This window comes from Oreochromis niloticus, linkage group LG3 (genome assembly GCF_001858045.2).
Source record: "Oreochromis niloticus isolate F11D_XX linkage group LG3, O_niloticus_UMD_NMBU, whole genome shotgun sequence".
NCBI classification, from domain to species: Eukaryota; Metazoa; Chordata; class Actinopteri; order Cichliformes; family Cichlidae; genus Oreochromis; species Oreochromis niloticus.
The window spans coordinates 75,285,450-75,311,072 of record NC_031967.2 but is presented as its reverse complement, the minus strand read 5'-3'; the positions used below and the strand labels follow the sequence as shown (position 1 = coordinate 75,311,072).

Below are 25,623 nucleotides of genomic sequence, written 5' to 3'. Positions count from 1 at the left end.
CGAGCTGTGATAACTGTTTCTGATAGAATGAACAGTAGACTGATATATGAAATATTCCTTTATTGGGTGAGAAAATCAGACCATGTCATAACTGCTTTAAGTCATACAGAATAGATATCAGAGCCTTAAACAGGCTGACTTCCGCTAAATGGGTCAAACTGGGCTGAGAGTGCAAACTGAGAGAGAGTGCAGGACAGACAGACAGGTGACAGTCTCAGGTGTACACACTGCTACAAAACAGCACAAGAGAAGGAGGATTTAGTGTTTGTGTTATTACGAGTGCTAAACAAGAAGAGTTCCCAGATGGTCCAGTGGACACATGTGTGACTCCTGTGATTAAAGCATCTTTCTTTCAGCTTAACGAGTGAACCGTCAGCTCGTTCAAACACACGTTAAAGTCCGTTTGGCTCGACACCACCGAACAGAGGCAGCAATATAACATAGCTAACATTAACAGTGCAGTGAATCCTGCTTGTGCTGTGATATTCAGGACTGCAAACCGAGCAGCATCACTGACTTTCAGCTTGTTGTGTTTGTGGATATATGACTGACTTTAATTATCCATAAAATCATCACATTCTCTGTAAGATTAAGGTCAACTATATATATATTTAGAAGTAGAGGCTTTAAAACCAAGTTACCGCTGAAAGTACAAACATCACTAATGTCACATAACTTTGCCGACATGTGGCCAACAGTAATGTTTTAATGTTCTTAAACATTCGCACATAAATAAGTGACATAATATTCAGTACTTACCTTTGACAGTTCACTCTTCGGCCGCTCCCTTCTGCCGTATTTTGCGGCAAAATTATCCACACCCACCGCCGCGCTATGGATTGTGGGATATATGGGGCCACGAAGCGTGCACCGGACCACGCTTGATATTTGGGGAAATCGACGGCGCATTTGGAGTATGCATTTGAAGTACACTTCGAATTGGGACAGCCGTCGTCGCGTGGCGGTGACGTAATCGCACTTGAAATGCGTACTTCAAGCGTGCATACCCTGAATTGGGACACAGCCTCAGAGAAACACGGGGGCCGTTTATCAATGCCCAAGTACGCGAGTACGTACTCGCGTGCTCGGTGAGTACGTACTCGCCGAGAACGCACGGGAGTACGTACCCGCCGAGAACGCGAGCACGGACTCGTGGGCCGTTTCTCAATTCTCAAGTACGCGAGCACGGACTCGTGATTTGTACAGTCGGAACACCAGCGTACGTGATGATGTCACAGGTCCGGAGTTTTTACTGCCGTCCCCTCCTAATTTAACTGTGAGTAACATGTTATGAAGCTTAACTTTAATCACAGCCAAACCGGTTTACTCAGGAACAAATAAAACACTGAAATGAACCAAACATTAACATTTAGAAGTGATCTACGTGACTTATATATCATTTTTAACCTCAGTAGTGAAACCTCTATTAATAAAAATAGTCTACATGTACATACGTGTACATACCTTAATAAAAACAAGCAGGTGAGATGTTAGAACGCTTTTATTTCTATTCTAGTGGACACTCAATACTATAGACAGCTGCTGGGGTTTCTTTAACCTGAGTAGTGAGAAGTCCGCGAGCGGGGGGGGGGGGGTTGAAAACGATGTGCCGGGAGTCCGCTGTTGAGTTTTGGACGAAATGCATTCTGGGATATATAGCTGTCCCAAGTCTACACCGATGCATGCTCGATAAAATGGGCGGATCGAGAACACATCCGGGACTTTTTCGCGTTCTCGGCGTGATGCGTACTTCGAATTGGAACAGTACTTGGTCTCCGACTGATGACGTATCACGAGTACACGAGATCGCAAATACGCACAAGTACGCATATTGATAAATGCCCGGGGAGATTACACACAGGTGGGGGACACAGCTGGGAGTAATTAACGAGACGAGACAAGGGAGGTAAACACAGTCACATGAGACACAGACCTTCACAATAAAACAGGAAACAAGAAACCATCACACAAAGACGCAGACTTGACACTGAGAGGCAGACAGAATATAACACATGAAACTCAATGCTGAACATGAGACACAAATCCTCAAACACGAATAAACAGAAACATGGAACTCTAATCATCATCATCATCATCATCATCATCAACATCATCATCAACACAAGCACTACAAGAGAATAAGAAAACAATCCGTAATGCAAAAACACACCAAAACATAACAACTCAAAATACTGGTCAAACTGACCCAGAACCGTGAAAGTTTTCTGATTCTGCAAAGAGACTGAGGACAACAAAGCCCAGAGAACATGAGATACACAACATCCAACATTCAGACTCAAACAGCCTCCATAAATGAAGACTACCAGGTTGGCCCAGTTATACTAGGGCTGGGCCATATACCGTTCACGGTAATACCGGTATAATGTTAAGCAATGATAAAAAAAAAATGAAATATTAAATATGGATAACCTGCCTTTCCGAACAGATTTTAGGTGGCACACGGCGCTCAAAAATCTGTCAAAAATGTTTTAGTATGACTTTGCTGAGCTATGCAGCCGCACTGCTTGATGGACTGTTGGAGCATTACGGCTACCGTAGTCGGGAGCCTCGCAGTGATACGGTGCTTCAACGTAATATTACTGCATTGTGTGTGTTTAACCTCATTTTAAGTTTTGTGGATATTATACATGGTTATGCTGAGGATATGTTGGCCAATTTCCACTGGAAATGCCTTTTGGTTAAACTGTCAGCGAGGAATTTGCATTTGCACTGTTACATTTTTATATGACTTTAATGCACATAAAAAACAGCTGCTTGTTTAAGTGAAAATACATTGATGGGTTTTTTGCACTAATAAAGTTGTGGAGTTGTAAAGTATTTTGTCGAGTGTCATTTATATCGTTATCGCAAATTTTCAAATATATATCGTGATAAATATTTTGGGCCATATTGCCCTGCTCTACTAGATATGAGCATACTTTACATAACTGTGTATGAATGATGATCAAGAGACAAACTTTGAAGATGCAGAGCATGATGTCGCATCATCAGACTGTAAACAAACATCCACCAGGCTTCTTTGCTGGCAGAGGTGATGATTCTCCCATCAGGGATCAGTAGAGTGTATTAACCTGTGGTATAAGCAGCAGTCAGTGAAATATTACTGTTTCACATAAGAAATCTAGCACATGAAAGCCAGGGTGGGAGGGATCTCTGCAAACTGACTCACCTCTGCAAGTGTGAAGCTCAACAAAGATCTGACTCTGCAGTCACAGACAAACAAAAAACTCCAGCTGGGAGATAGAAAACGCTTTCTGGGTCTTCCTGGATGTTGCTGGTCAGAGTCCCACATTAGCAGAGTGCTTCTTGGTCCCACTGACCCATGTGGACAGCGACTGTGGAGAACTGTTCTGGAAAACAGAAAAGAGAAGTAAAATAACAAAAAGCCAAACAGGATTTCCACAAAGACTCTCTTAGAATCAGCAATCAAAAAATCATTGGTTCATATTCATATTACAATTAAATATGACCAGGCTCCTTAAATGTAAGCAGTTAAGATCTGATCTGATTTACATCCTTCACACAGCACATGTGTCCAGGCTGTCAGGTAAACATAGAATTAATCTCAGGTAACATGACTCACAGTAGAGATTCAGGAAGAAAGATTGCCAGCTCTAATATTATTACCACACCAACAGCTCAGATTTCTAGAAGTATTTAAACAAATGTCAGTCTATCCATTCATTTTCTCCTAAATAATTAATTCATGTTCACAGTGGGAGGGTGGGGGATTTTGTAAATAAAGTGTGCAACACAGCTGTGATCAAGCTATTTATTACTGTGCGCAGGAGAACCAACACACATCAAACATCACAGTTCAGTCATGCCAGCTCTGCCACAGAAGTCGTGCTCCTACTCCTTTATGCACTCCAAGGAAGAGGGAGGAAGTTACAAACTGATCCTACCACACTTCACACGCCTCGCTATGAAACCTAAAAGTTCAATGGTTACACTGTTTTGTGTCCTTGGCCTTATCAGCAACTGTAAAGGGAGTTGTTTTCTCAAACTGCTGACGCTGAAGTTCATCTAGTTTTCACTAAACAGTCTATAACAGTATCACAACTAAGCATATGCATCAGCACTTAAATACTTTAAATGAGAATAATAGAAAGTTTCTATTACAGGAGCCAGAGCCTGTCCCAGTAGTCATAGGTAGAGCACACCTGGACAGGTACCAGTCTGTCAGAGGACTAACACAGAGAGACAGACATCAGAGTAACAAATCTATTTAAAATTAGTGTAAGTTTGCTACAGCTGTATGTATGAACATGTGTTTCTGTGCTCACAGTCCACCTCTCAGGAACCTGCAGTTCATCTTTAGTCTACTTTAAACAGACCTCACAAAAGGCTGATGTGGCTGGATCAGTAGTCTGATTTAAGTACGATACCTTTGGCCAGGGAATCATCTGGTACATCGCTTCACTGCAGTCTTATGTGTTTTCCCCACAGTAGTAATAAGGGGGCATTAGTCCAAGATGGCGGCCAACCAAACCGTTTTTCCCTGTTTCGTGCGTGTGCGCGTTCAGGTGTGCTCGGGGCCATGCGAGTTCATGTGTGGAAACACACAGGACGTCAGAGGGGTTATATGAGTTTATGTGTTTTTAACTGTGTTTTAATTTAAACAAACCATAGAGTTTTTAATTAAACTTTTTTCATCACTTTGGTGTATCTCAACATTCAGTTATACAGAAATTTGTGTTCTTAAAAGCAATTCTTTGTTTTGGGAGCTGTTTTGCTTCACAGTGCACCTTAACAAAGAGGGGATGCTTTTTATTTAAATCTAGTCAAAAGTGTTGGTAATAGTGTTTTAATCACACTAATTTTATAATTCTGACAATATCTCAGCTTGCAGCGATGCATGCATTTTATTTTAAAAACGGCACAAGTGGGAATTTCTTCTGAATGGGTAATGTCAGCTTGTTTTCATTTAATCAAACCACTAGTTTTAATTGAACTAGTTTTTACGCATCTACTGGGGTTTCTTTCACGGGATGATGAGATTATTTTATTTAAAAATCAGGATTTCAGAATGTTGAACTAAGAGTGAGACAGGGGCTACTAGTTTTAACACAACAGATGGTCACAAATAACATTCATAGACTATAGAATGACATAGAAGAGCGCACTACATGGTTTAAGGACATGTTTTTATACAGTGGTGCGACTGGAGAGCTATGCTGTGTCTCTTTAGCCAGATTGACGACACCATCAAGAGGGAAAGGCTCAACAGTGCGTACGAGTGTATTAGAAAACGCCTTGTTTTTGATGATTTTGCGACTTGTCCAAAGACTGGCATTCATTCTACCCTGTGCAAACCTAAAATCATAAGGCCGTCTGACAACTAAATAAACCAAATGGTAGGTTAAATGTGTGTGAGAGTATCTATGCAACAAACTATAACATCTTGTTATTGTTCTCATTTTTCACAGGGAGACATGCAAGCATGGGACCTCTCAGACTCGCCAGACTCCGAATTGCCCGAGTATTACTTTGACACCCACTATGATGATGTGATGCTGAGGCTCAAGACATTCCGATTCATCCCCGCCATACGCTTGTTTGTACGCTCATACACAGTCGATGGGACTGGAACACAATTCAGCAGGATTGCAGAACACACCATGACTGAACTGAGATCATCACAACATATAGTGTGATGGAAATTCAGTTTCCAGTAGCACAGCACCGACAGAAGTTGCATGTTACAGATACGCTAAGGGAAATGAGAGTAAGGATATAAGCACACAGCCCCACTCCACTGACGACCTGCTGTTGGCCAACACCCTCAACGACTCTTACTGCTGGTTTGATGAGACATCAAGCAGCCTTGACACCTCCACCTTCCCCAACAATAGAGACACTTTGGTCCATCATCCCCCCACCTCCCCACTCCCACCAGCACAGAGCCATCACCACCATCAAAGACTTCACCCACAGGAGCCCCCTCCTCACTCCACAGCTATGAGGATTTCACACCACCTTCTCCCACTACAACCCTTCATATTCATGATGTGAGGACGCAGGTTAACCCTTTAGACCTACTAAAGAACCCAGTCCGCCTGAGCTTATCTTTATATTTTTACATGTTGTAGTGCCATTTCTGGGAGTATTTTAAGTTGCTTTACATCAATACAACCATTATATCCCAAATTTTAATCATATGTATGCACTAAGTCATCAGTAACTACATAAATTGCAATAGTGGTATTTTTACACAAATTTCTAGTTAAAGTAATTTCAGAGGTTCATCCCTGAAAATTGTAAATGTAAAAAAGTTGCATAAAACAGTTTCCAAATTAATTTTGAGAGTCTTCATAGTTTTGTTTTTGAGATACACCAATTTGTATATACTGCAGCCACCAACTTTGAAATTCTCATTTACATGACTTATTTAAACATTCTCCTCTTGAATGCAAAATTCTTAAAAACATCTTTTATCCTTTAAGAGTAAATAAATCTGAAAGCTGTTCCATCCTAAAAGAGTACAACAATGTGTAGTTTATGATGTTCTAAAGGTTTCAGCATCTTTTTGAATTTGTCACATGTGTGGAAAGGTATGAGTGAGCCTTTGTATCATACTGTGAGTGATGCTCGTCAGCACACAAACCCAGAGTTTCTCTACAGCAGGGGTGGGCACCGAGGGCCGGTGTCCCTGCAGGTTTTACATGTGTCCTTGAACCAACACAGCTGATTTAAATCAGCTAAATTATCTCCTCAACATGTCCTGATGTTCTCCAGAGGCCTGGTAACGAACTAATCATGTGATTCAGGTGTGTTGACCCAAGGTGAGATCTAAAACCTGCAGGGACACCGGCCCTCGGGGCCTGGAATTGCCCACCCCTGCTCTACAGGAACACAGAGAGAGTTATTCCCTGTACTGTAAGGACACATTCACCATTGTGCAGTAAATCCAGATCATCCCAGTTAAATGATTACATGGATGTGAGTGTGGTCGTCAGAGCAGCACTGATCAGTGTCAGGTTATAATGACCAAGGTGTTCACAAACACTAAGTTTGAGTGTGTGCAGTGAGACTTCAGTCAAAGCATTTAACTGAGGTGTGAAAAATAAGCTGAACTCTACAGCTTGTTGTGGTCCCCTGTGGCTTGACAGCCTTCCAGCTGTTCTCCAGCATTTTCATTTACAGTCATAAAATATCTCCACAAGTTGCTCCTCTTTCTCTCTCTCTGCAGTCCAAATGCGTCTTCTGAGCGCATCTGAGTCACGTGACGGCACAGTAACAAATCCCAGCAGGGCAGGGAGAAGGGGGCGGAGCAAAGTGCGTCTGCCGCATAAGAAGAGATGTTCACACAGACAGAGCTGCGTTTTCATCCACAGCGAGTAAATAGTGAACCTCCAGGAGAGAAACAAACTAAAGTATCGATCATATACCACTACCAACGTTTGGATCGATATCTGCATCGATCTGCACACCCTTGTCTCCTGGATCGTAGCTGAGATCAGCGTGAACCACGTGGGTCTCTGCTCCCTGACCTGTTTCCTGTTTGGAAAGAGTTCCAGCTTCATCACGGAGTTTCTCTCGGTTTGTGGGCTCATCTAAAGGTAAGCACCGAGCTAACTTCAACACTAGATTTACTAACCCTGCGCACATTTGCAGAAATCCCTTGAACCCAACACCTACTAGAATATATGTATGTATGTATGTATGTATGTCTATATATATATATATAGAAGCGGGTGCTGTAGGCGAGGTTATTATCCAGCTTCTTGTGACAGAAGCCATTTTTCCTCGTTCACTACAAAGAATCGACTCTTAGAGCAAACTTGTGAACTTCACATCACTACCAGCCTCGGGTTTAAAACTAGTGTTAATGGAGGGAGTTTGAAGGTTCAGTTTGTCTCACGGCTGCATTTCACACTGTCCCGATCCTTTTATTTGAGTTCGAGAAAAAACAACCAACACTCCAGAGAAGTCCAGTCAAACAATGATTTATTGATTACATTTACGCGGGAGAGGTCTGCAGCGTCACTCACTAGAGATCTCAACTAGGAAGCACACATCACACTACTTTTGTATATTAAAGTATGAACTCTGTCACACACACACACACACACACACACACACACACACACACACACACACACACACACTCTCTGACTCACTCACTGGCCTGCACCAGTTATTAGCCACCTGTGGAGCATTGGACTGCCATTACCTCATAAGACTTTGTTCTGTTACACTACCTCCTACCGTACATTACCAAATCTCCATTTGCACTATTTGCCTATTTGCACTACCCTGCCTGGTCTACACTGAATGTCATCTACCGTTACCGTTACCTGAATATTGTATATTGTATATTGTATAGCTTGTACTGTATTTATTCAAATTTTACTTTTTAATTATTTTACTTGCATTTTTAATCTCTCTCTTATATTTAAATGTTCATTGCTACTTCTTCTAGGGTTTGAGAGTAACGGAATTTCTATTCTCTGTATGTCCTGTACATATGGCAGAATTGACAAATAAAGTTGACTTTGACTTTGACTTTGACTTAAAGTCCAGCCTCACAATACGTAAGCAGATATCATAATATGCGTCAGTTACTTGACTTCTATAACACTTAAAAACCGTCCTCACCGTCTCACACTCTGTGTTTCCTGCTGTTTTTCTCCTCGTACACGTCTCTGAAACATCCAGAGTACATTCTGTGCTAATCTCACTGAGCAGGCGTACAGGCACAGCCAAATGTCTCTAATCTTTGCCCTAGAAACAAGTCTAATATTTATCTGTCTGTAAGCGAGTTTGCATTGACCCTCAAAAGACTGAATGCCAACTCTCATGAGCACATTTGCAATGTGAGCAAGGCAAGTTTATTTATATAGCACAATTCAACAACAAGGTGATTCAAAGTGCTTTACAGAGACATTGAAAACAAAACAGATAAAAAGCATGATTTAAAATTGATTAAGACAAACAAACAAACAAAACAGTATATAAAATCAAAAATCAAAACAGTAGATAAAATCAAATCAGTAGTTAAAATGTAAGTTTTGAAATTTAAGCTTAAAAGTGTGGATTTGGTGTTTTATTCAAATGCAGCTGAGAACAGGTGAGTCTTCAACCTGGATTTAAATAAACTGAGTGTTTCAGCTGATCTGAGGCTTTCTGGGAGTTTGTTCCAGATATATGGAGCATAAAAGCTGAATGCAGCTTCTCCGTGTCTGGTTCTGACTCTGGGAACTGATAAAAAACCGGATCCAGATGACCTGAGGGATCTGGAAGGTTCATACTGGGTCAGGAGGTCACTGATGTATGTTGGTCCTAAACCATTCAGAGCTTTATAGACCAGCATCAGAACTTTAAAGTCTATCCTCTGACGGACAGGCAGCCAGTGTAAAGACCTCAGAGCTGGACTGATGTGGTCCACTTTTTTGGTCTTAGTGAGGACTCGAGCAGCAGAGTTCTGAATGAGCTGTAGTTGTCTGACTGATTTTTTTTTTTTTTTTTTTTTTAGGTAGACCTGTAAAGATGCTGTTACAGTAATCAAGCCTGCTAAAGATAAATGCATGGACTAGTTTTTCCAGGTCCTGTTGAGACATCAGATCTTTTATCCTGTACTGTTTGTTCCTCTTTATGAGAACTCCTCGTTTATCTCAGCCTTGGCACCAAGCACAGATGGATGACGTATGGAATAAAACAAGTTGGAGGTGAACAGTTTCACCCCTGACTTGTTAAAATTAAATCCATTTGCTTTAAACAGATGCCTGCGTTCCCAAAAAATATTAAAGTTGTTGATAAAATGCACTGAGTGGTCAGTACATGCTTATATAAGCCATTTGTTCAGTGCAAACAATCTGCTGAATCTCTCGTCTCCTCCTCTGACGGGCGGTACAGGCCCACTGATGAATACAGCTGCATTCAGAGAGTTTACAGTATTTAATAATCCAGTAAAGTGCCGTTTCAGAGCCTCCGACTGTTGTTTGGACACATCGTTTGACCCTGTATGCAGAACAATGTTTGTCACAGTTGGATATTCATTTGCAATCTGAAGAATTCTCTCCTTCAGGTTGTTGACCATATCCTTAGGAAAGCAGAGGACTTTAGTGTTCTTACCGCACATCCTTTGTACATCCTTTACGGCAGAGTCCCCCACAATCAGAGTTTCAGGCCTAGCCTTTAGCTTTCCCTGTGGCCTTTTACTTTTCAACAGATTTTCAGACCTTACTTCGCTACTTTTAGGTGGATGGTTGTCCGATATAGATCCAAGGTCCTTTGATAGTGGAGCAAATCTGTTCTGCAGTTTCACATTCAGTTGTTTTGGAGGTTTGTTGTTAACCTTCCTATTCACGGTTGTCCAGTCCTGTTTCCGTATACAGGGGTAGAAGAGCTTCTCTGTCTCGTAGGAAGTGAAGGCCAGTCGGTTTCAGAGATTTCAGCTCGCTGTGCTCTGCCTGTGATACGTCCTCCCCCTTCCAGGAGACATGATTTATGTCTTGGTTTTGCACCAAGACAGTCCAAGGGGGGATTATCGCTTGAGGATTTATAATAATGATGCACAGAGTCTACTTTCTTGGTCATGTTATCTGTGCTCCTTAACTGTGTACTAGCTTGCTCATCGCCATTGCTTTGAATCAAAGGCAAGGTTGTTTCATTTCCACACAGTCCATTTACCTCCACATTTACTTCTAAGCGATGAATTTTTGTCTCCAGTACTGCAATCTTCTGCAGGAGGCTGTGGTAGTCATCTGTGGAGAGGGAGGACATCTTGTTGCTAGTTAGCCTAGCGGTTAGCACCTTTCCAGGCTATCCGGTTGTTCAGTCTGACGTCACTGGCCGTGTCTGGGCCTAAACTCTGCTGCAGGTCCATATATCAAATGATCACTGTGGCATTACTGAGAGTTAAAACACTGTCTAAAGTCTTTCATCTTTAATAAAATGATCAGCGTTCTGCTCTACCAGGTGTAACAATTGAGTTTAACATCCAGGCATCCATGAAAACAGAATTTATGACATTTAATGGAGTTAGAAGTTAGCAGGAAGTTAGCTCGCTAGCTTCCATCTAAATACAATATAGCATGTCCCTACTGCGGGGGTTTAGAAACAAATTAAAACGTACAGCTCTGCTATCACTTCCAACATAAATGAAGACAGAAAACTAAACAGCAGTGACGTTTGTAGGGTTACTGAAATTTGGCTAGCTGGTATATAGTGATGTGCTACGTGACCGCTAGCGACACAGCTATGTTAGCATAATATAAACAAGCTAACTTTTTTTTTTCCACTCGATAAAAGTTAACGTGAGTGTTCTCGGTGGTCAGGAACAAATGTAATCGCATGGCAGGATGCTGTAAATGGACCAAACTTCAGCCAGGAGAACAACTGAGATAATCCATCCACAATACGAGGTTAGTTATTCATGCTGCATGGGCTGTGCTGTAGTTACATTGTAAGGTTTTAAAAACTGAGCTTAAATAAATGATTAGCGGTAATAAAAGCCGAGGGAGGTCAACGGTGATCACTGACTGTTTTTAGGAGCTTTTTGAGATTAAATAGAAGAAAATACAAAGCATTAAACATGTTAACAACACAAAAGCCATATTAAACGCAGACTACTTTAGGCCCGGAAGTAGGATTCGTCGCGTCATCACTGAACAACCGGATTGGCTGTTCGGTGTCCAGACGCTGTAATCAGGGTTCAGCTGTGTCTAGGCCACAGACACACGGAGCGCTGAGGATAAGGTAACTAAAAATGTTGCTGTTCTGTTAAGAACACTTTAGTCCTAATGATCTATAAGTGTCCAGAAGCTCTCGCAGGTAAGCTCATACAGAAAAAAGGGAAAAAATCAGCATAAAAATCAATAAAAGAAGCAAAGCATTTGAAGAGCAAAGAGAGGAAGCCTCCACACTCACGAAAGGGGCGGAGAAAATAAGTATAAATACTTATTTAATAAAAGCTCACAAAATACCACTAATAAAAGGCCGGTTAGAATAATGTATTTCCCACAAATCACTGCCTCTGTTTTTGTCTCTGTCACTGCAGGACCAACGTGGATCGAGAAGTCCGCGCTCTCAGGAGGCCGACAATTTCGTTGAAGAAAGAAGTGGAAGAAAAAAATACAACCGTGACGAGTTTGGGAAAGATTTTACTGTGAAAGCTTCCCTAAAAATGCATCAGGTCATCGACACCGGAGAGAGACCATTCAGCTGTGGAGACTGTGGAAAGTCTTTTACCAGGTCTGGAAGCTTAAAAAAACACCAACTCATCCACAGTGGAGAGACACCGTTCAGCTGTGGAGACTGTGGAAAGTCTTTTACCACGTCTGGAAACTTAAAAACACACCAACTAATCCACAGTGGAGAGAGACCGTTCAGCTGTAGAGACTGTGGAAAGTCTTTTACCACGTCTGGAAGCTTAAAAACACACCAACTAATCCACACTGGAGAGAGACCGTTCAGCTGTGGAGACTGTGGAAAGTCTTTTATCCACTCTGGACACTTAAAAAGACACCAACTCATCCACACTGGAGAGAGACCATTCAGCTGTGGAGACTGTGGAAAGTCTTTTACCACGTCTGGAAGCTTAAAAACACACCAACTAATCCACACTGGAGAGAGACCGTTCAGCTGTGACGAGTGTGGAAAGTCTTGTACCACATCTGGAAACTTAAAATCACACCAACTCATCCACAGTGGAGTTAAAGCGTACACCTGTGATCAGTGTGGCAGAGCTTTTACTCAAGGTAACAACTTACAGAGTCATCTAGTTACCCACTCTGGAATTAAGGCGTACAGCTGTGACATTTGTGGAAAAACTTTCAGCCGGACAGACAGCCGTAACATTCACCTACGCATTCACACCAGACATGATGTGTACAGCTGTGATCAGTGTGGTAAACAGTTTACTACAAACACAGAGTTACGACGTCACATGTTTACCCACACTGAGGAACGACCTTATAAATGTGACCTGTGTGAGAAGACTTTTAAATCTCCACATTACCTGAAAGCACACCAACAGATCCACACCAGAACTCTACAAGTGCAGTTACTGTGAGGTATGTATTTATATTTTTATCTTGTCAGCCCGACTGTTTGAAACAACTCTGCTCATCAAATTGTGTTAGCATGTTAGCAGTTCTACTGGCAGCTCTGAATGATTATTCAGACTCTAATCACAGGTTTTTAGGGATAGTGTTTGAGAATTGTGTTATTGTATCATTAAACTAGTATTACTTTAATGTAGGGATGCAACGATACCAATTTTTCAAACCGATCCGATACCGATACTTAGATCTGAGTACTTGCCGATACCGAGTACAAAAACCGATACTTCTACCACACACACACATAAAAAATGCAATGAATTGGAAGACAGTTTTTTTTATTCTGTGTCAATAAAAAATTAAATATTAATAAAAAAGACCACAAAAATTACATTTCAAGTAAAAAATAAACACTTCTCTTAAATTGTCCAGTGTCCACATTGTAAACAAACAAACAAACAAACAAAATAACTGAACTCTTTGGATCTCTTTCCCGCTTTCAGATTGAAAAAATAAACACTTCTGTTCAGAATAAAATAAACACTTCTCTTAAATTATTGCAGTGTCCACACTGAAAACAAACAAACAAAATAACTAAAGTGTTTTGCAGTCTCCATGTTTCAGAGAGACATAACATTGACGTCTGCAGCCGTGGCATCTGAAGAGCTGACTTTTCGAGTTAACTCCTCGAATGGACCCAGAACAGATATCACCTTCTCCAGCAGTGTCCATTGGTGAGCCATGAGAGTATCAGGGAGTCCATATTCAGACACAAATATTCCCAGAGCCCGTTTCTGCTCGATCAATGACTGTACCATATAAAAGGTGCTGTTCCAGCGGGTCTGAACGTCTTGCTGGAGCCGCTTCACAGGCTGGTTGACCTGTAATTGAATGTCCTCGAGACGGGAGCTGGCCAGAGCAGAATGTTTAAAATGTCCAACTATTTTGGGGCCAACTGCCACCGCATCAGCAACACTCCTCTGTGACAGAAGGCCCTCATGAACAACCAACTGGAGAGTGTGAGCAGTACAAGGCAGGCTGGGCAGCTCAGCATAACTCATGGCCTTTATCATATTTCTTGCGTTGTCCCGGAGCACTACGTGGACGGACGTCTTTGGTATATCCCAGGTTTGAAGCATGCTATCGAAAGCAGTTGCGATGGTTTGGCTGGTGTGCGAGCCCCTGAACGACTTTGCATGTAGTGTTACTTGATGACGAACAAACTCCTCATCAATCCACTGCGCCGTTAAACTGAGGAGCGACATCGGGGACACACTGCTTGTCCAAATGTCGGTAGTGAAACTTAAGGCTGAAACCTCCTGCAAGAGGTTATGCACGTGTTGTTGTTGTGTTTTTTTTTTTTTTTTTTTTTTTTTTTTTTTTACATCTTCAAAAAGTTTTGGCAGCATTATGTCCGTGATGTATGGGCGGCTGGGAATCTCATATCGCGGCTCGAGTACGCTGAGAAGGCGGCGAAATCCTACGTTTTCCACGACCGACAGTGGCTGGTCATCCAGAGCGATAAAATGAGTTAGAGCCTCTGTTATTTTTACTGCTCGTGGATTTTCTCTAGACATTTTTTGTCGCTTTTCCAAAACCTGTGTTAAAGTGGGCTGTTCTGGTCTTGCGTTAGCCTTAGCAAACTCGGTGTACTCCTGAGCATGATGTGTCCTCAGGTGTTTTATTAAATTGCTTGTATTGAACGATGTACTCTCCTTCCCTCCCCTGGACACCTTACGGTACACAGTTTGCACTCTGCCTTGCTTTTGTCATCTACACAAATTTTGAAGTAAGTCCACACTGCTGACATTTTGTTTAGCGTAGCTGCAGGAGCCGCCAGTCTCACTTGCCTAACCCCCTAGTGACATGTCCCCCTAGCGGCCAATCTAAAAAATTACAACAGAAAGTACAGGCCACCTTCTGATTCATGAAGTAAATTGGTATCGGTTCATGGTATCGGTTAGCTTTTACGAGCACGTACACATTTTACAGTATCGGCCCCGATACCCGATACCAGTATCGGTGCATCCCTACTTTAATGTTTTTACTCTTAACGTTTTTATAGCACATTAATTTGAGCTGAGTGTGATAATGTAAACAGCAAAATGTAATTGGACTTTGGCAGAGATGCTCTTTATTTCAGGTGACGTTCAGGATAAAAATGTTGAAGGACTGACTTACACTGTTTTTGTTTAGAAGCAGAGCGACACAGATGGATCAAGTTCTCAACCCTGTCATCGCTGTGGGAAGGACTTTTGTTGTGACCTTTGTGGAAAAACTTTTAGTCATTGAAGGACTCTGAAAATACATCAACGTAGACACACTGGAGACAAAATGAACTACTGTAGAGAATGCGGGAGAGGCTTCACCACTTCAAAGGACTTCAAACAATATGAACTCCTTCACAGTGGCGTCAAAAAGCATGTCTGCGATCAGTGTGGGTCATCCTTCATCAGTGCACGTCAGCTTGAAAAGCATAAACGAGTCCACACATGAGAGAAACCATACAAGTGCAGACTCTGTGACAAAACCTTTTCACAATCATGTGATCATACTAAGCATGAACGCAGACACATGAAAGAGAACTTCATCACGGCGCCCCCCGTGTGCGGCAGCCTGTTACAGCACCTTTGCTCGTTCTGAGTTTCTTTTTTTTATATCTTTTTCTTCTTGTAATTTTTTTATAACGAACGTATTAGTAATTAGATAACAAATTTCCCACATGTGGGACTAATAAAGGTTATCTTATCTTATCTGTGAAAGAGTTTGAGTAATCTCAGTTCATACTCCACTCAGAAACGATTCCATGTTACAAATAAACTGTTACGTCTTGATTCCTGCTTTTACGTTAATCTTATAAACAGTACATTTGTATAACGACTGAAACCGGCCCAATGAATGAACAATGGGCTGTGAGGCAATTTCTTCATCATTAATATGCAAATTCTTATGAGCATTGATCAACAACCACTGGTCAATGGCCATGAGTACCATTCACAGAGTAAAACTTTGCATAATGATTATGAAGTTTACTGTTGTAAATGTTCAAAGACATTTACTAAATTATCTTCTCTGTGCAAACATCAGCGTGATGCAGGACTGAAATCATTGCCATCTCTGGATCACAGTGAATCTGCAGAGACAGAAAGATCCTCTTCTGGTTTCAGGGTCAGACTTAAACCCTTGAGATCAGGCTCCACAGAGTTCAGGTGGAGTCTTTTGTAAAGATCTGATGAGGCAGCTCTGAATGAAAATGTGCCTCTTGTTACATTGTAAGCTTTCTAAACTGTTCTACTGTAGTGTTTGTGTTGAGTGGTTCGCTTTGTTCCAGCAGTTTGATTAAGATATCTGTTTCCTGTTATATTTTTAAAGAATGCATTGATCCATGTGTTTTGCAGGTTTGGTTTTTTTTTTTTTTTCAGCTTGTTTGTGTAATGAAATCCTGCAACAATTAAACCAAAATTTTATTTGTTAAATAAAGAAATGGTTTACTGACAAAGAGTTTGAGCCGTGATGTCATTTCCTGTATATCAGAGCAACACCTGAAGTAACCAGTGTTTAAAGTCAGAGTCAAATTTTGTGTCAGCATGACCTTGTGAAAACTGCTTGGCGATGCTTCACTACGTTATCTGCTAACTGTTAGGGTGTAGAAGGACGAAACTCCCAGGGTGACCAGTGGCAGGAGCTTCCTGATGCAGAGAGTTGAGTGTGGGGGATATAAAAGAGAAGCTGAGGCATCCCAAGGTTAAAGCTGGCATAACTGAACTTTAATGTTTGATGTGTGTTTTGGCTCTCCTGCACGCAGCAATTAATAGCTTGAACACAGCAGAGCTTGATATAAAAGCCTGGCTGTAGCTCAGGAGGTAGAGCAGGTCACTTAGTGATCGGAAGGTTGGAGGTTCGATCCCAGGCTCCTCCAGTCTGCATGCCAAGTATCCTTGGGCAAGATACTAACCCCAAGTTACTCTCCGATGCATCCATCAGAGTATGAATGTGTGTGAGTGTAGTTAGAAAGCACTCAGTATAGAGGTATTGCTTGTGAGAATGTGAATGTGGCGTGTTGTATTGAGTGCTTTGAGTACTCCGGGAGAGTAGAAAAGCGCTGTATAAGAATCAGTCCATTTACCATTACCATGAGTGACCAAAGTGTCTCTATTGTTGGGGAATTCTCTATTGAGTTGTGAAAGCTGCTTGATGTCTCATCAAACCAGCAGTAAAAGTCATTGAGGGCGTTGGCCAACAGTGGAGTGGGGCTGTGTGCTTCCTGAAGTGAAAATCTGGGATTTAAAGATGAATGGGAAAGACTCGCTCAAAGCTGACTAATGAATATTTGCATGCATGTTTAAGAACTGCATTGACCCCATTTCACCCAAGCTTCAAAATTCTGCCTGCAAATATCAGAGGTGTAGTCATCTGTGTCCATATTTTCCCACCATACGGGGGATTCCCATCATAATAAATCTTTTGGTAAGAGGTGATAAAGAACCTAATCAAAATTTTCCATCCAAATTGCCTCCATCTTTATGAGGCAGTGCATTTCCATTGTTCTTTCCATATTTGAGTCCATTCATCCTGTGTTATGCACACTCCTCCCTCCTTCTCCCATAATATCTTCTTTGTAAAAAATGTATACAAACAGGAAATGTGTTTTTTGTTAACCTCACCACTAGGGATGCACCGATATCGATACCGGTATCTGGTATCGGCCTCAATACCAATTCAATTCAATTCAATTCAATTTTATTTATATAGCGCCAAATCACAACAAAAGTCGCCTCAAGGCGCTTTATATTGTACAGTAGATCGCACAATAATAAATACAGAGAAAAACCCAACAATCATATCATATGACCCCCTATGAGCAAGCACTTTGGCGACAGTGGGAAGGAAAAACTCCCTTTTAACAGGAAGAAACCTCCGGCAGAACCAGGCTCAGGGAGGGGCGGGGCCATCTGCTGCGACCGGTTGGGGTGAAAGAAGGAAAACAGGATGAAAGACATGCTGTGGACGAGAGACAGAGATTAATAACAGATATGATTCAATGCAGAGAGGTCTATTAACACATAGTGAGTGAGAAAGGTGACTGGAAAGGAAAAACTCAATGCATCATGGGAATCCCCGGCAGCCTACGTCTATTGCAGCATAACTAAGGGAGGATTCAGGGTCACCTGGTCCAGCCCTAACTATATGCTTTAGCAAAAAGGAAAGTTTTAAGCCTAATCTTAAAAGTGGAGATAGTATCTGTCTCCCGAATCCAAACTGGAAGCTGGTTCCACAGAAGAGGGGCCTGAAAACTGAAGGCTCTCCCTCCCATTCTACTTTTAAATACTCTAGGAACAACAAGTAGGCCTGCAGAGCGAGAGCGAAGTGCTCTATAGGGTGATATGGTACTACAAGGTCATTAAGATAAGATGGGGCCTGATTATTTAAGACCTTGTAAGTGAGGAGCAGGATTTTGAATTCAATTCTGGATTTAACAGGAAGCCAATGAAGGGAAGCCAAAACAGGAGAAATATGCTCTCTCTTCCTAGTCCCTGTCAGTACTCTTGCTGCAGCATTTTGGATTAGCTGAAGACTTTTCAGCGAGTTTTTAGGACATCCTGATAATAATGAATTACAGTAGTCCAGCCTGGAAGTAATGAAGGCATGAACTAGTTTTTCAGCATCACTCTGAGACAGGATATTTCTAATTTTAGAGATGTTGCGCAAATGGAAGAAAGCAGTCTTACATATTTGTTTAATATGTGCGTTGAAGGACATGTCCTGGTCAAAAATGACTCCAAGGTTCCTCACAGCATTACTGGAGGCCAAGGTAATGCCATCCAGAGTAAGAATCTGGTTAGATACCATATTTCTAAGATTTTCAGGGCCGAGTACAATAACCTCAGTTTTATCTGAATTAAGAAGCAGAAAGTTAGCGGCCATCCAGGTCTTTATGTCTTTAAGACATTCCTGCAGTTTAACTAATTGGTGTGTGTTACCTGGCTTCATGGATAGATAGAGCTGCGTATCATCTGCAGAGCAGTGAAAATTTATGCTATGTCTTCTAATGATGCTGCCTAGGGGAAGCATGTATAATGTAAATAGAATTGGTCCTAGCACTGAACCCTGAGGAACACCATAATTGACCTTAGTGGGTGAAGAGGACTCTCCATTTACTTGAACAAATTGGAGTCTATTAGATAGATATGATACAAACCACTGCAGCACAGTACCTGTAATACCTACAGCATGTTCTAATCGCTCTAATAGGATATTATGGTCAACAGTATCGAACGCTGCACTAAGGTCTAGCAGGACAAGCACAGAGATGAGTCCACTGTCAGAGGCCATAAGAAGATCATTTGTAACCTTCACTAAAGCTGTTTCTGTGCTGTGATGAGCTCTGAAACCTGACTGAAACTCTTCAAATAAGCCATTCCTCTGCAGATGATCTGTTAGCTGTTTGACAACTACTCTTTCAAGGATTTTTGATATGAAAGGAAGGTTGGAGATTGGCCTATAATTACATAAGACAGCTGGGTCTAGAGATGGCTTTTTAAGTAAGGGTTTAACTACAGCCACCTTGAAGGCCTGTGGTACATAGCCAATTATTAGAGATAGATTGATCAAATTTAACATTGAAGAATTAATTAATGGCAGGACTTCTTTGAGCAGTTTTGTAGGAATGGGGTCTAAAAGACACGTTGATGGTTTGGAGGAAGTAATTATTTATTTATATTTCTAAGTTAACTCAGAAAGATCAATTGGAGAAAAAGAGTCTAACTTAACATCAATGGTACTAAAAGTAGCTGTAGATAATATTACATCTGTGGGATGATTATTGGTAATTTTTTCTCTAATGATAAAAATTTTATTTGTGAAGAAGTTCATGAAGTCATTACTAGTTAACGTTAAAGGGATGGTTGGCTCAGTAGAGCTCTGACTTTTTGTCAGCCTGGCTACAGTGCTGAAGAGAAACCTCGGGTTGTTCTTATTTTCTCCAATCAGTGACGAATAGTAAGATGTTCTGGCTTTGCGGAGGGCTTTCTTATAAAGCAGCAAACTATTTCTCCAGGCTAAATGATGATCCTCTAAATTTGTGACACGCCATTTCCTCTCCAGCTTACGAGTTATCTGCTTTAGGCTACGTGTTTGAGAATTATACCACGGAGTCAGGGACTTCGGATTTGAGGCCTTAGTTTTCACAGGAGCTACAGTATCCAGAGTCGTACGTAGTGAGGAGGTAAAATTATTAACAAGATAATCGACCTCTGTTGGAGTAGCGTTCAGATAGCTGCTCTGCTCTATGTTGGTACAGGGCATTGAAGATGATAACAGTGGGTGGATTATATTCTTAGACTTAGTTACAGCACTTTCAGAAAGACATCTACTTTGATAAAGTCTACTCTCCATTGCTGTGTAATCAATTATTGTAAATGTAAATGTTATCAGGAAATGATCAGACAGCAGAGGGCTTTCAGGAAACACTGTTAAATGTTCAGTTTCTATGCCATATGTTAAAACAAGATCTAGAGTGTGATTAAAGTGGTGGGTGGGTTCTTTTACATTTTGAGAGAAGCCAATTGAGTCTAATAACAGATTAAATGCAATGTTGAGGCTGTCATTTTTAGCATCTACATGGATGTTAAAATCACCCACAATAATTATTTTATCTGAGCTGAGCACTAAATCAGATAAAAAGTCTGAGAAATCAGAGAGAAACTCTCTGTAAGGCCCAGGTGGACGATAGATGATAACAAGTAAGACTGGTTTCTGACTTTTACAGCTGGGGTGGACAAGGCTAAGCATCAGGCTTTCAAATGAATTAAAAGTCTGTCTTGGTCTTTCGTTAATTAATAGACTGGTGTGAAAAATTGCTGCCACACCGCCCCCTCGGCCTGTGCTTCGAGGTTTCTGGTAGTTAGAATGACTCGGGGGTGTTGATTCATTTAAACTAACATAATCATCCTGCTGCAACCAGGTTTCTGTAAGGCAGAGTAAATCGATTTGTTGGTCAATTATTAAGTCATGTACTAACAGAGACTTGGAGGAGAGAGACCTAATATTTAATAATCCACATTTCACTGTTTTACTCTTTGGTTCAGATGTGGATTCTGTATTGTTCTTTCTTTTTGATTTTTTATGTTTAAGTTGTTTGTTGCTGGTTTTTGGTTTGTTTTTTGTCTGTTTGGGAGCTGACACAGTCTCAATGGAGATGGGTTTTTGGGGGGGTAGCAGGAGGAGAGAAGCTGCAGAGAGGCGTGTAAGACTGCAACTCTGCTTCCTGGTCCCAACTCCATTTTATACCACATTTTCTAAAGTACTTGTACTCGTTGAAAGTCCCCCGAACTGGGGACCGATACCACGGTCTGAGACCAGTCTATGTTTGAGCGACATGTGAGGGGGTCAATCACAGGCGCCGAGTGCCCGCCCCCAGGCCCCGGCTGCAGCTCGGAGCTGGGAGGAGGCCAGGCGAAACAAGTGAGCCGTGTGGACCTATTTCAAAGTGAACGAAGACGCAAAAACAAAGGCGGACTGCATATAGTGCTCAGCTCAGCCAACAGTTATCCTTTGTCCTCCCTGGTGAACATGATGTGAGGAATCTTAGTACTCTAAAGTGTTATCCCAGTTACATTTTAATCTTTTTGTTCACCAGGGAAATAGTAGTATTTGTTAGTAATCCTTGAATATAACAGAGATTTCTGCAACTTTATATTACAACTTATAGAGCAGCAAAATGTAATCTTATATTTAAAACACTGACAGGATGGTCAAGTCAGTGCAGTACTTCTTGTGTTTAATAACCACCAACCATCTACAACTACAGACATAAGTAATTAGAGTTTAATTATCAAAAGACGAACACATTTTTTTAAAAAAAATTGAAGTTGGACCTGGTGCTTAGCTGCACTTCTATGTAATAGCAATTCCAGCCACAAGGTGGAGCAGTGAGTCAGAGTAACCTTTATCTAATCAAGGAAAGAGCGCATTCTTATTTACAGTGGCAGAAAAACAAAAGCACTATATAAATACACATTAGTTACTTACAGTGAGAAATTATTCACAAGAAATGACGGCTGCCACTTTCCCCAAATTCAGACCATGCAATCCTCAAAGAAGGTGCAACAAACCATAGAGCTGCATGTCAGACTTACCAGGCCTCGTTTAGCACATTAAATATTAAAGTTCTCTAGCATATCGAGACTATCTCTACACAGCATAATATAATCCATATGTACGGGGTACGACACCCCCCCCCCCCCCCCCACCCTCCCTCCCTTGGTTGTGGCTTGTGGATATTTCTTTAAGACACTAGTAAGTATGTGTGATATCCTGACATTATGAATTGTAAATGTAGCTAATTTTGTAATATTTTTCAATTTTTCTTCCTTCATTTAATATTTCTGTCATGTTGTTTTTGTTGTTGTATTTAGTTTTTTATCTGTGTGTACTTTTTTAGTCTGGATGAAAAAGTTGGATGTAGCTAGCTGTGATGTGTGGTGCATTAAATAGTTGGTGTTTATTCTACTTTTCACTTTTGGAACCTTTGGAAGTGACGTCACCTTTGGTTGCCGTGGAAACAATCTGTGCATCTCTCAGAGCTCTGTGAACTTTATGATGATGACCATTAATCAAACTTCATTCACATACAGGGAGTGCAGAATTATTAGGCAAATGAGTATTTTGTCCACATCATCCTCTTCATGCATGTTGTCTTACTCCAAGCTGTATAGGATCGAAAGCCTACTACCAATTAAGCATATTAGGTGATGTGCATCTCTGTAATGAGAAGGGGAGTGGTCTAATGACATCAACACCCTATATCAGGTGTGCATAATTATTAGGCAACTTCCTTTCCTTTGGCAAAATGGGTCAAAAGAAGGACTTGACAGGCTCAGAAAAGTCAAAAATAGTGAGATATCTTGCAGAGGGATGCAGCAGTCTTAAAATTGCAAAGCTTCTGAAGCGTGATCATCGAACAATCAAGCGTTTCATTCAAAATAGTCAACAGGGTCGCAAGAAGCATGTGGAAAAACCAGGGCGCAAAATAACTGCCCATGAACTGAGAAAAGTCAAGCGTGCAGCTGCCAAGATACCACTTGCCACCAGTTTGGCCATATTTCAGAGCTGCAGCATCACTGGAGTGCCCAAAAGCACAAGGTGTGCAATACTCAGAGACATGGCCAAGGTAAGAAAGGCTGAAAGACGACCACCACTGAACAAGAGACACAAGCTGAAACGTCAAGACTGGGCCAAGAAATATCTCAAGACTGATTTTTCTAAGGTTTTATGGACTGATGAAATGAGAGTGAGTCTTGATGGGCCAGATGGATGGGCCCGTGGCTGGATTGGTAAAGGGCAGAGAGCTCCAGTCCCACTCAGACGCCAGCAAGGTGGAGGTGGAGTACTGGTTTGGGCTGGTTTCATCAAAGATGAGCTTGTGGGGCCTTTTCGGGTTGAGGATGGAGTCAAGCTCAACTCCCAGTCCTACTGCCAGTTTCTGGAAGACACCTTCTTCAAGCAGTGGTACAGGAAGAAGTCTGCATCCTTCAAGAAAAACATGATTTTCATGCAGGACAATGCTCCATCACACGCGTCCAAGTACTCCACAGCGTGGCTGGCAAGAAAGGGTATAAAAGAAGAAAAACTAATGACATGGCCTCCTTGTTCACCTGATCTGAACCCCATTGAGAACCTGTGGTCCATCATCAAATGTGAGATTTACAAGGAGGGAAAACAGTACACCTCTCTGAACAGTGTCTGGGAGGCTGTGGTTGCTGCTGCACGCAATGTTGATGGTGAACAGATCAAAACACTGACAGAATCCATGGATGGCAGGCTTTTGAGTGTCCTTGCAAAGAAAGGTGGCTATATTGGTCACTGACTTGTTTTTGTTTTGTTTTTGAATGTCAGAAATGTATATTTGTGAATGTGGAGATGTTATATTGGTTTCACTGGTAAAAATAAATAATTGAAATGGGTATATATTTGTTTTTTGTTAAGTTGCCTAATAATTATGCACAGTAATAGTCACCTGCACACACAGATATCCCCCTAAAATAGCTAAAACTAAAAACAAACTAAAAACTACTTCCAAAAACATTCAGCTTTGATATTAATGAGTTTTTTGGGTTCATTGAGAACATGGTTGTTGTTCAGTAATAAAATTATTCCTCAAAAATACAACTTGCCTAATAATTCTGCACTCCCTGTATGTTTAGCTTGCTGACTGTCTGAGGGGTGTCCAAAAATGTGGGCTTTATAAATAATTGACAAACTTTCTGGAGGAAGCCTGGTCTTGTTAGGAGAGACGGCATTCATTCCACTTTGAATGGAGCAGCTCTCATTTCTAAAAATCTGGTCAAATACATGAAAACCTCTGAGAACATGCCCCAAAAGGTTGATTCTGTTCATCTGGACGCAGCGTTTTCAGTGGGAGAAACATTTACTCACTCATCCAACTGACGTCTTAAGTCTCAGCTGACTTGTTTCCCCAATCTTGTAAACATTTGCACTGAAACGAGCCCACTGAATGACTGTGATATTAATGATCAGTACCTTGATCATTAATATGCCACTGTATAACGATTGATCAACAACCACTGATCAATGATCAATGGATCAAGTCCTTGAAAGAGTGTCCACTGGCCTGTAGGTGTGAACAGACTGCAGAGTCCTGGCCTCACGAGGTAGCTCTTCTGTGTTGTGCCAGAGGTTGTTTGGTTTCACCAATGTATAAATCCTGGCAATCCTCCTAGAGTGTTGGGGGTATATTCGCACATGAACACTCGTGCACAAGGAATCCTGTTACCTCTATAATACTCCACACTGATTTGGGTCTAATGTGAAGATCTCCATATTAACTTCCTGAAAACAGCGTGTTTGGTTTCACAGTGCAAGGACCTAAATCATGGTCTTTCTTCCCCACTAATTACTTTCTGCAGAAGAAGTCATTCCCCAGCTGCTGTTTAAAACCACCAGTGTTTCCACTCATTATCATATTTCTGTGTGTCCTCAAAGCTTTGAGCTACTGCTGTCTGTGTTCTTGTGTTCTCCACCTAAAGGAGACACTCGCCTGGCATGTTTAGCAAAGAAATGCTGCACTGACTCCATAAGATTCACTCTGACTCCAAACTCAAAGAGGCACTTTTGAATTGGAAGCCACTTTTACCTTCAATCAGCTTCTCATTAGCTGCCTGGAAACAGAAAACAAAGTCAGAGGTCTGCAGCACTGACCTCTGAATTTCAGCTCCACTTGTTTCTTGAGGATGTTTCCCTCCCTGCTGCAGACGGTGCAGGTGTAGGTGGAGTTGTCTCCATCTGTGGGGTGTTTCAGCGTCAGACTGAGGTCTTCAGGGTGGTTGTTCCCCGTTGCCCCTGGTGAATCTATCTCATCGCTGGGTGAGTCTGGGTGGGTGGGGGTTAGGTGGTGTTAGGTGACACGGTTTGTGACACGTGGGCGAGAAGGGCAAGCCACCCCTTACTTACACAACCTCACACACTATAGATTTTTAAAGTTCTTGTGTACAACGGTTTAGCTACAGATACAACTTCTACTTTTAACAAAGATCACTCCGTCTGCATATTTGTTAAGAAATAAAGCGTCTTTACT

At 41.5% G+C, this 25,623-nt stretch overlaps 1 protein-coding gene across 1 annotated transcript; it reads left to right on the top strand.

Annotated features, from left to right (window-relative positions):
* The first annotated feature begins 7,537 nt into the window (after positions 1-7,537).
* On the top strand, positions 7,538-16,468 carry LOC109196663 (gastrula zinc finger protein XlCGF8.2DB-like). Its single transcript, XM_025905994.1, has 3 exons — positions 7,538-7,583; positions 12,026-13,040; positions 15,225-16,468. The coding sequence occupies exon 2, from the start codon at positions 12,152-12,154 to the stop codon at positions 13,037-13,039; it is 888 nt and encodes a 295-aa protein (XP_025761779.1). The 5' UTR covers positions 7,538-7,583; positions 12,026-12,151; the 3' UTR covers position 13,040; positions 15,225-16,468.
* The last annotated feature ends 9,155 nt before the right edge of the window (positions 16,469-25,623 follow it).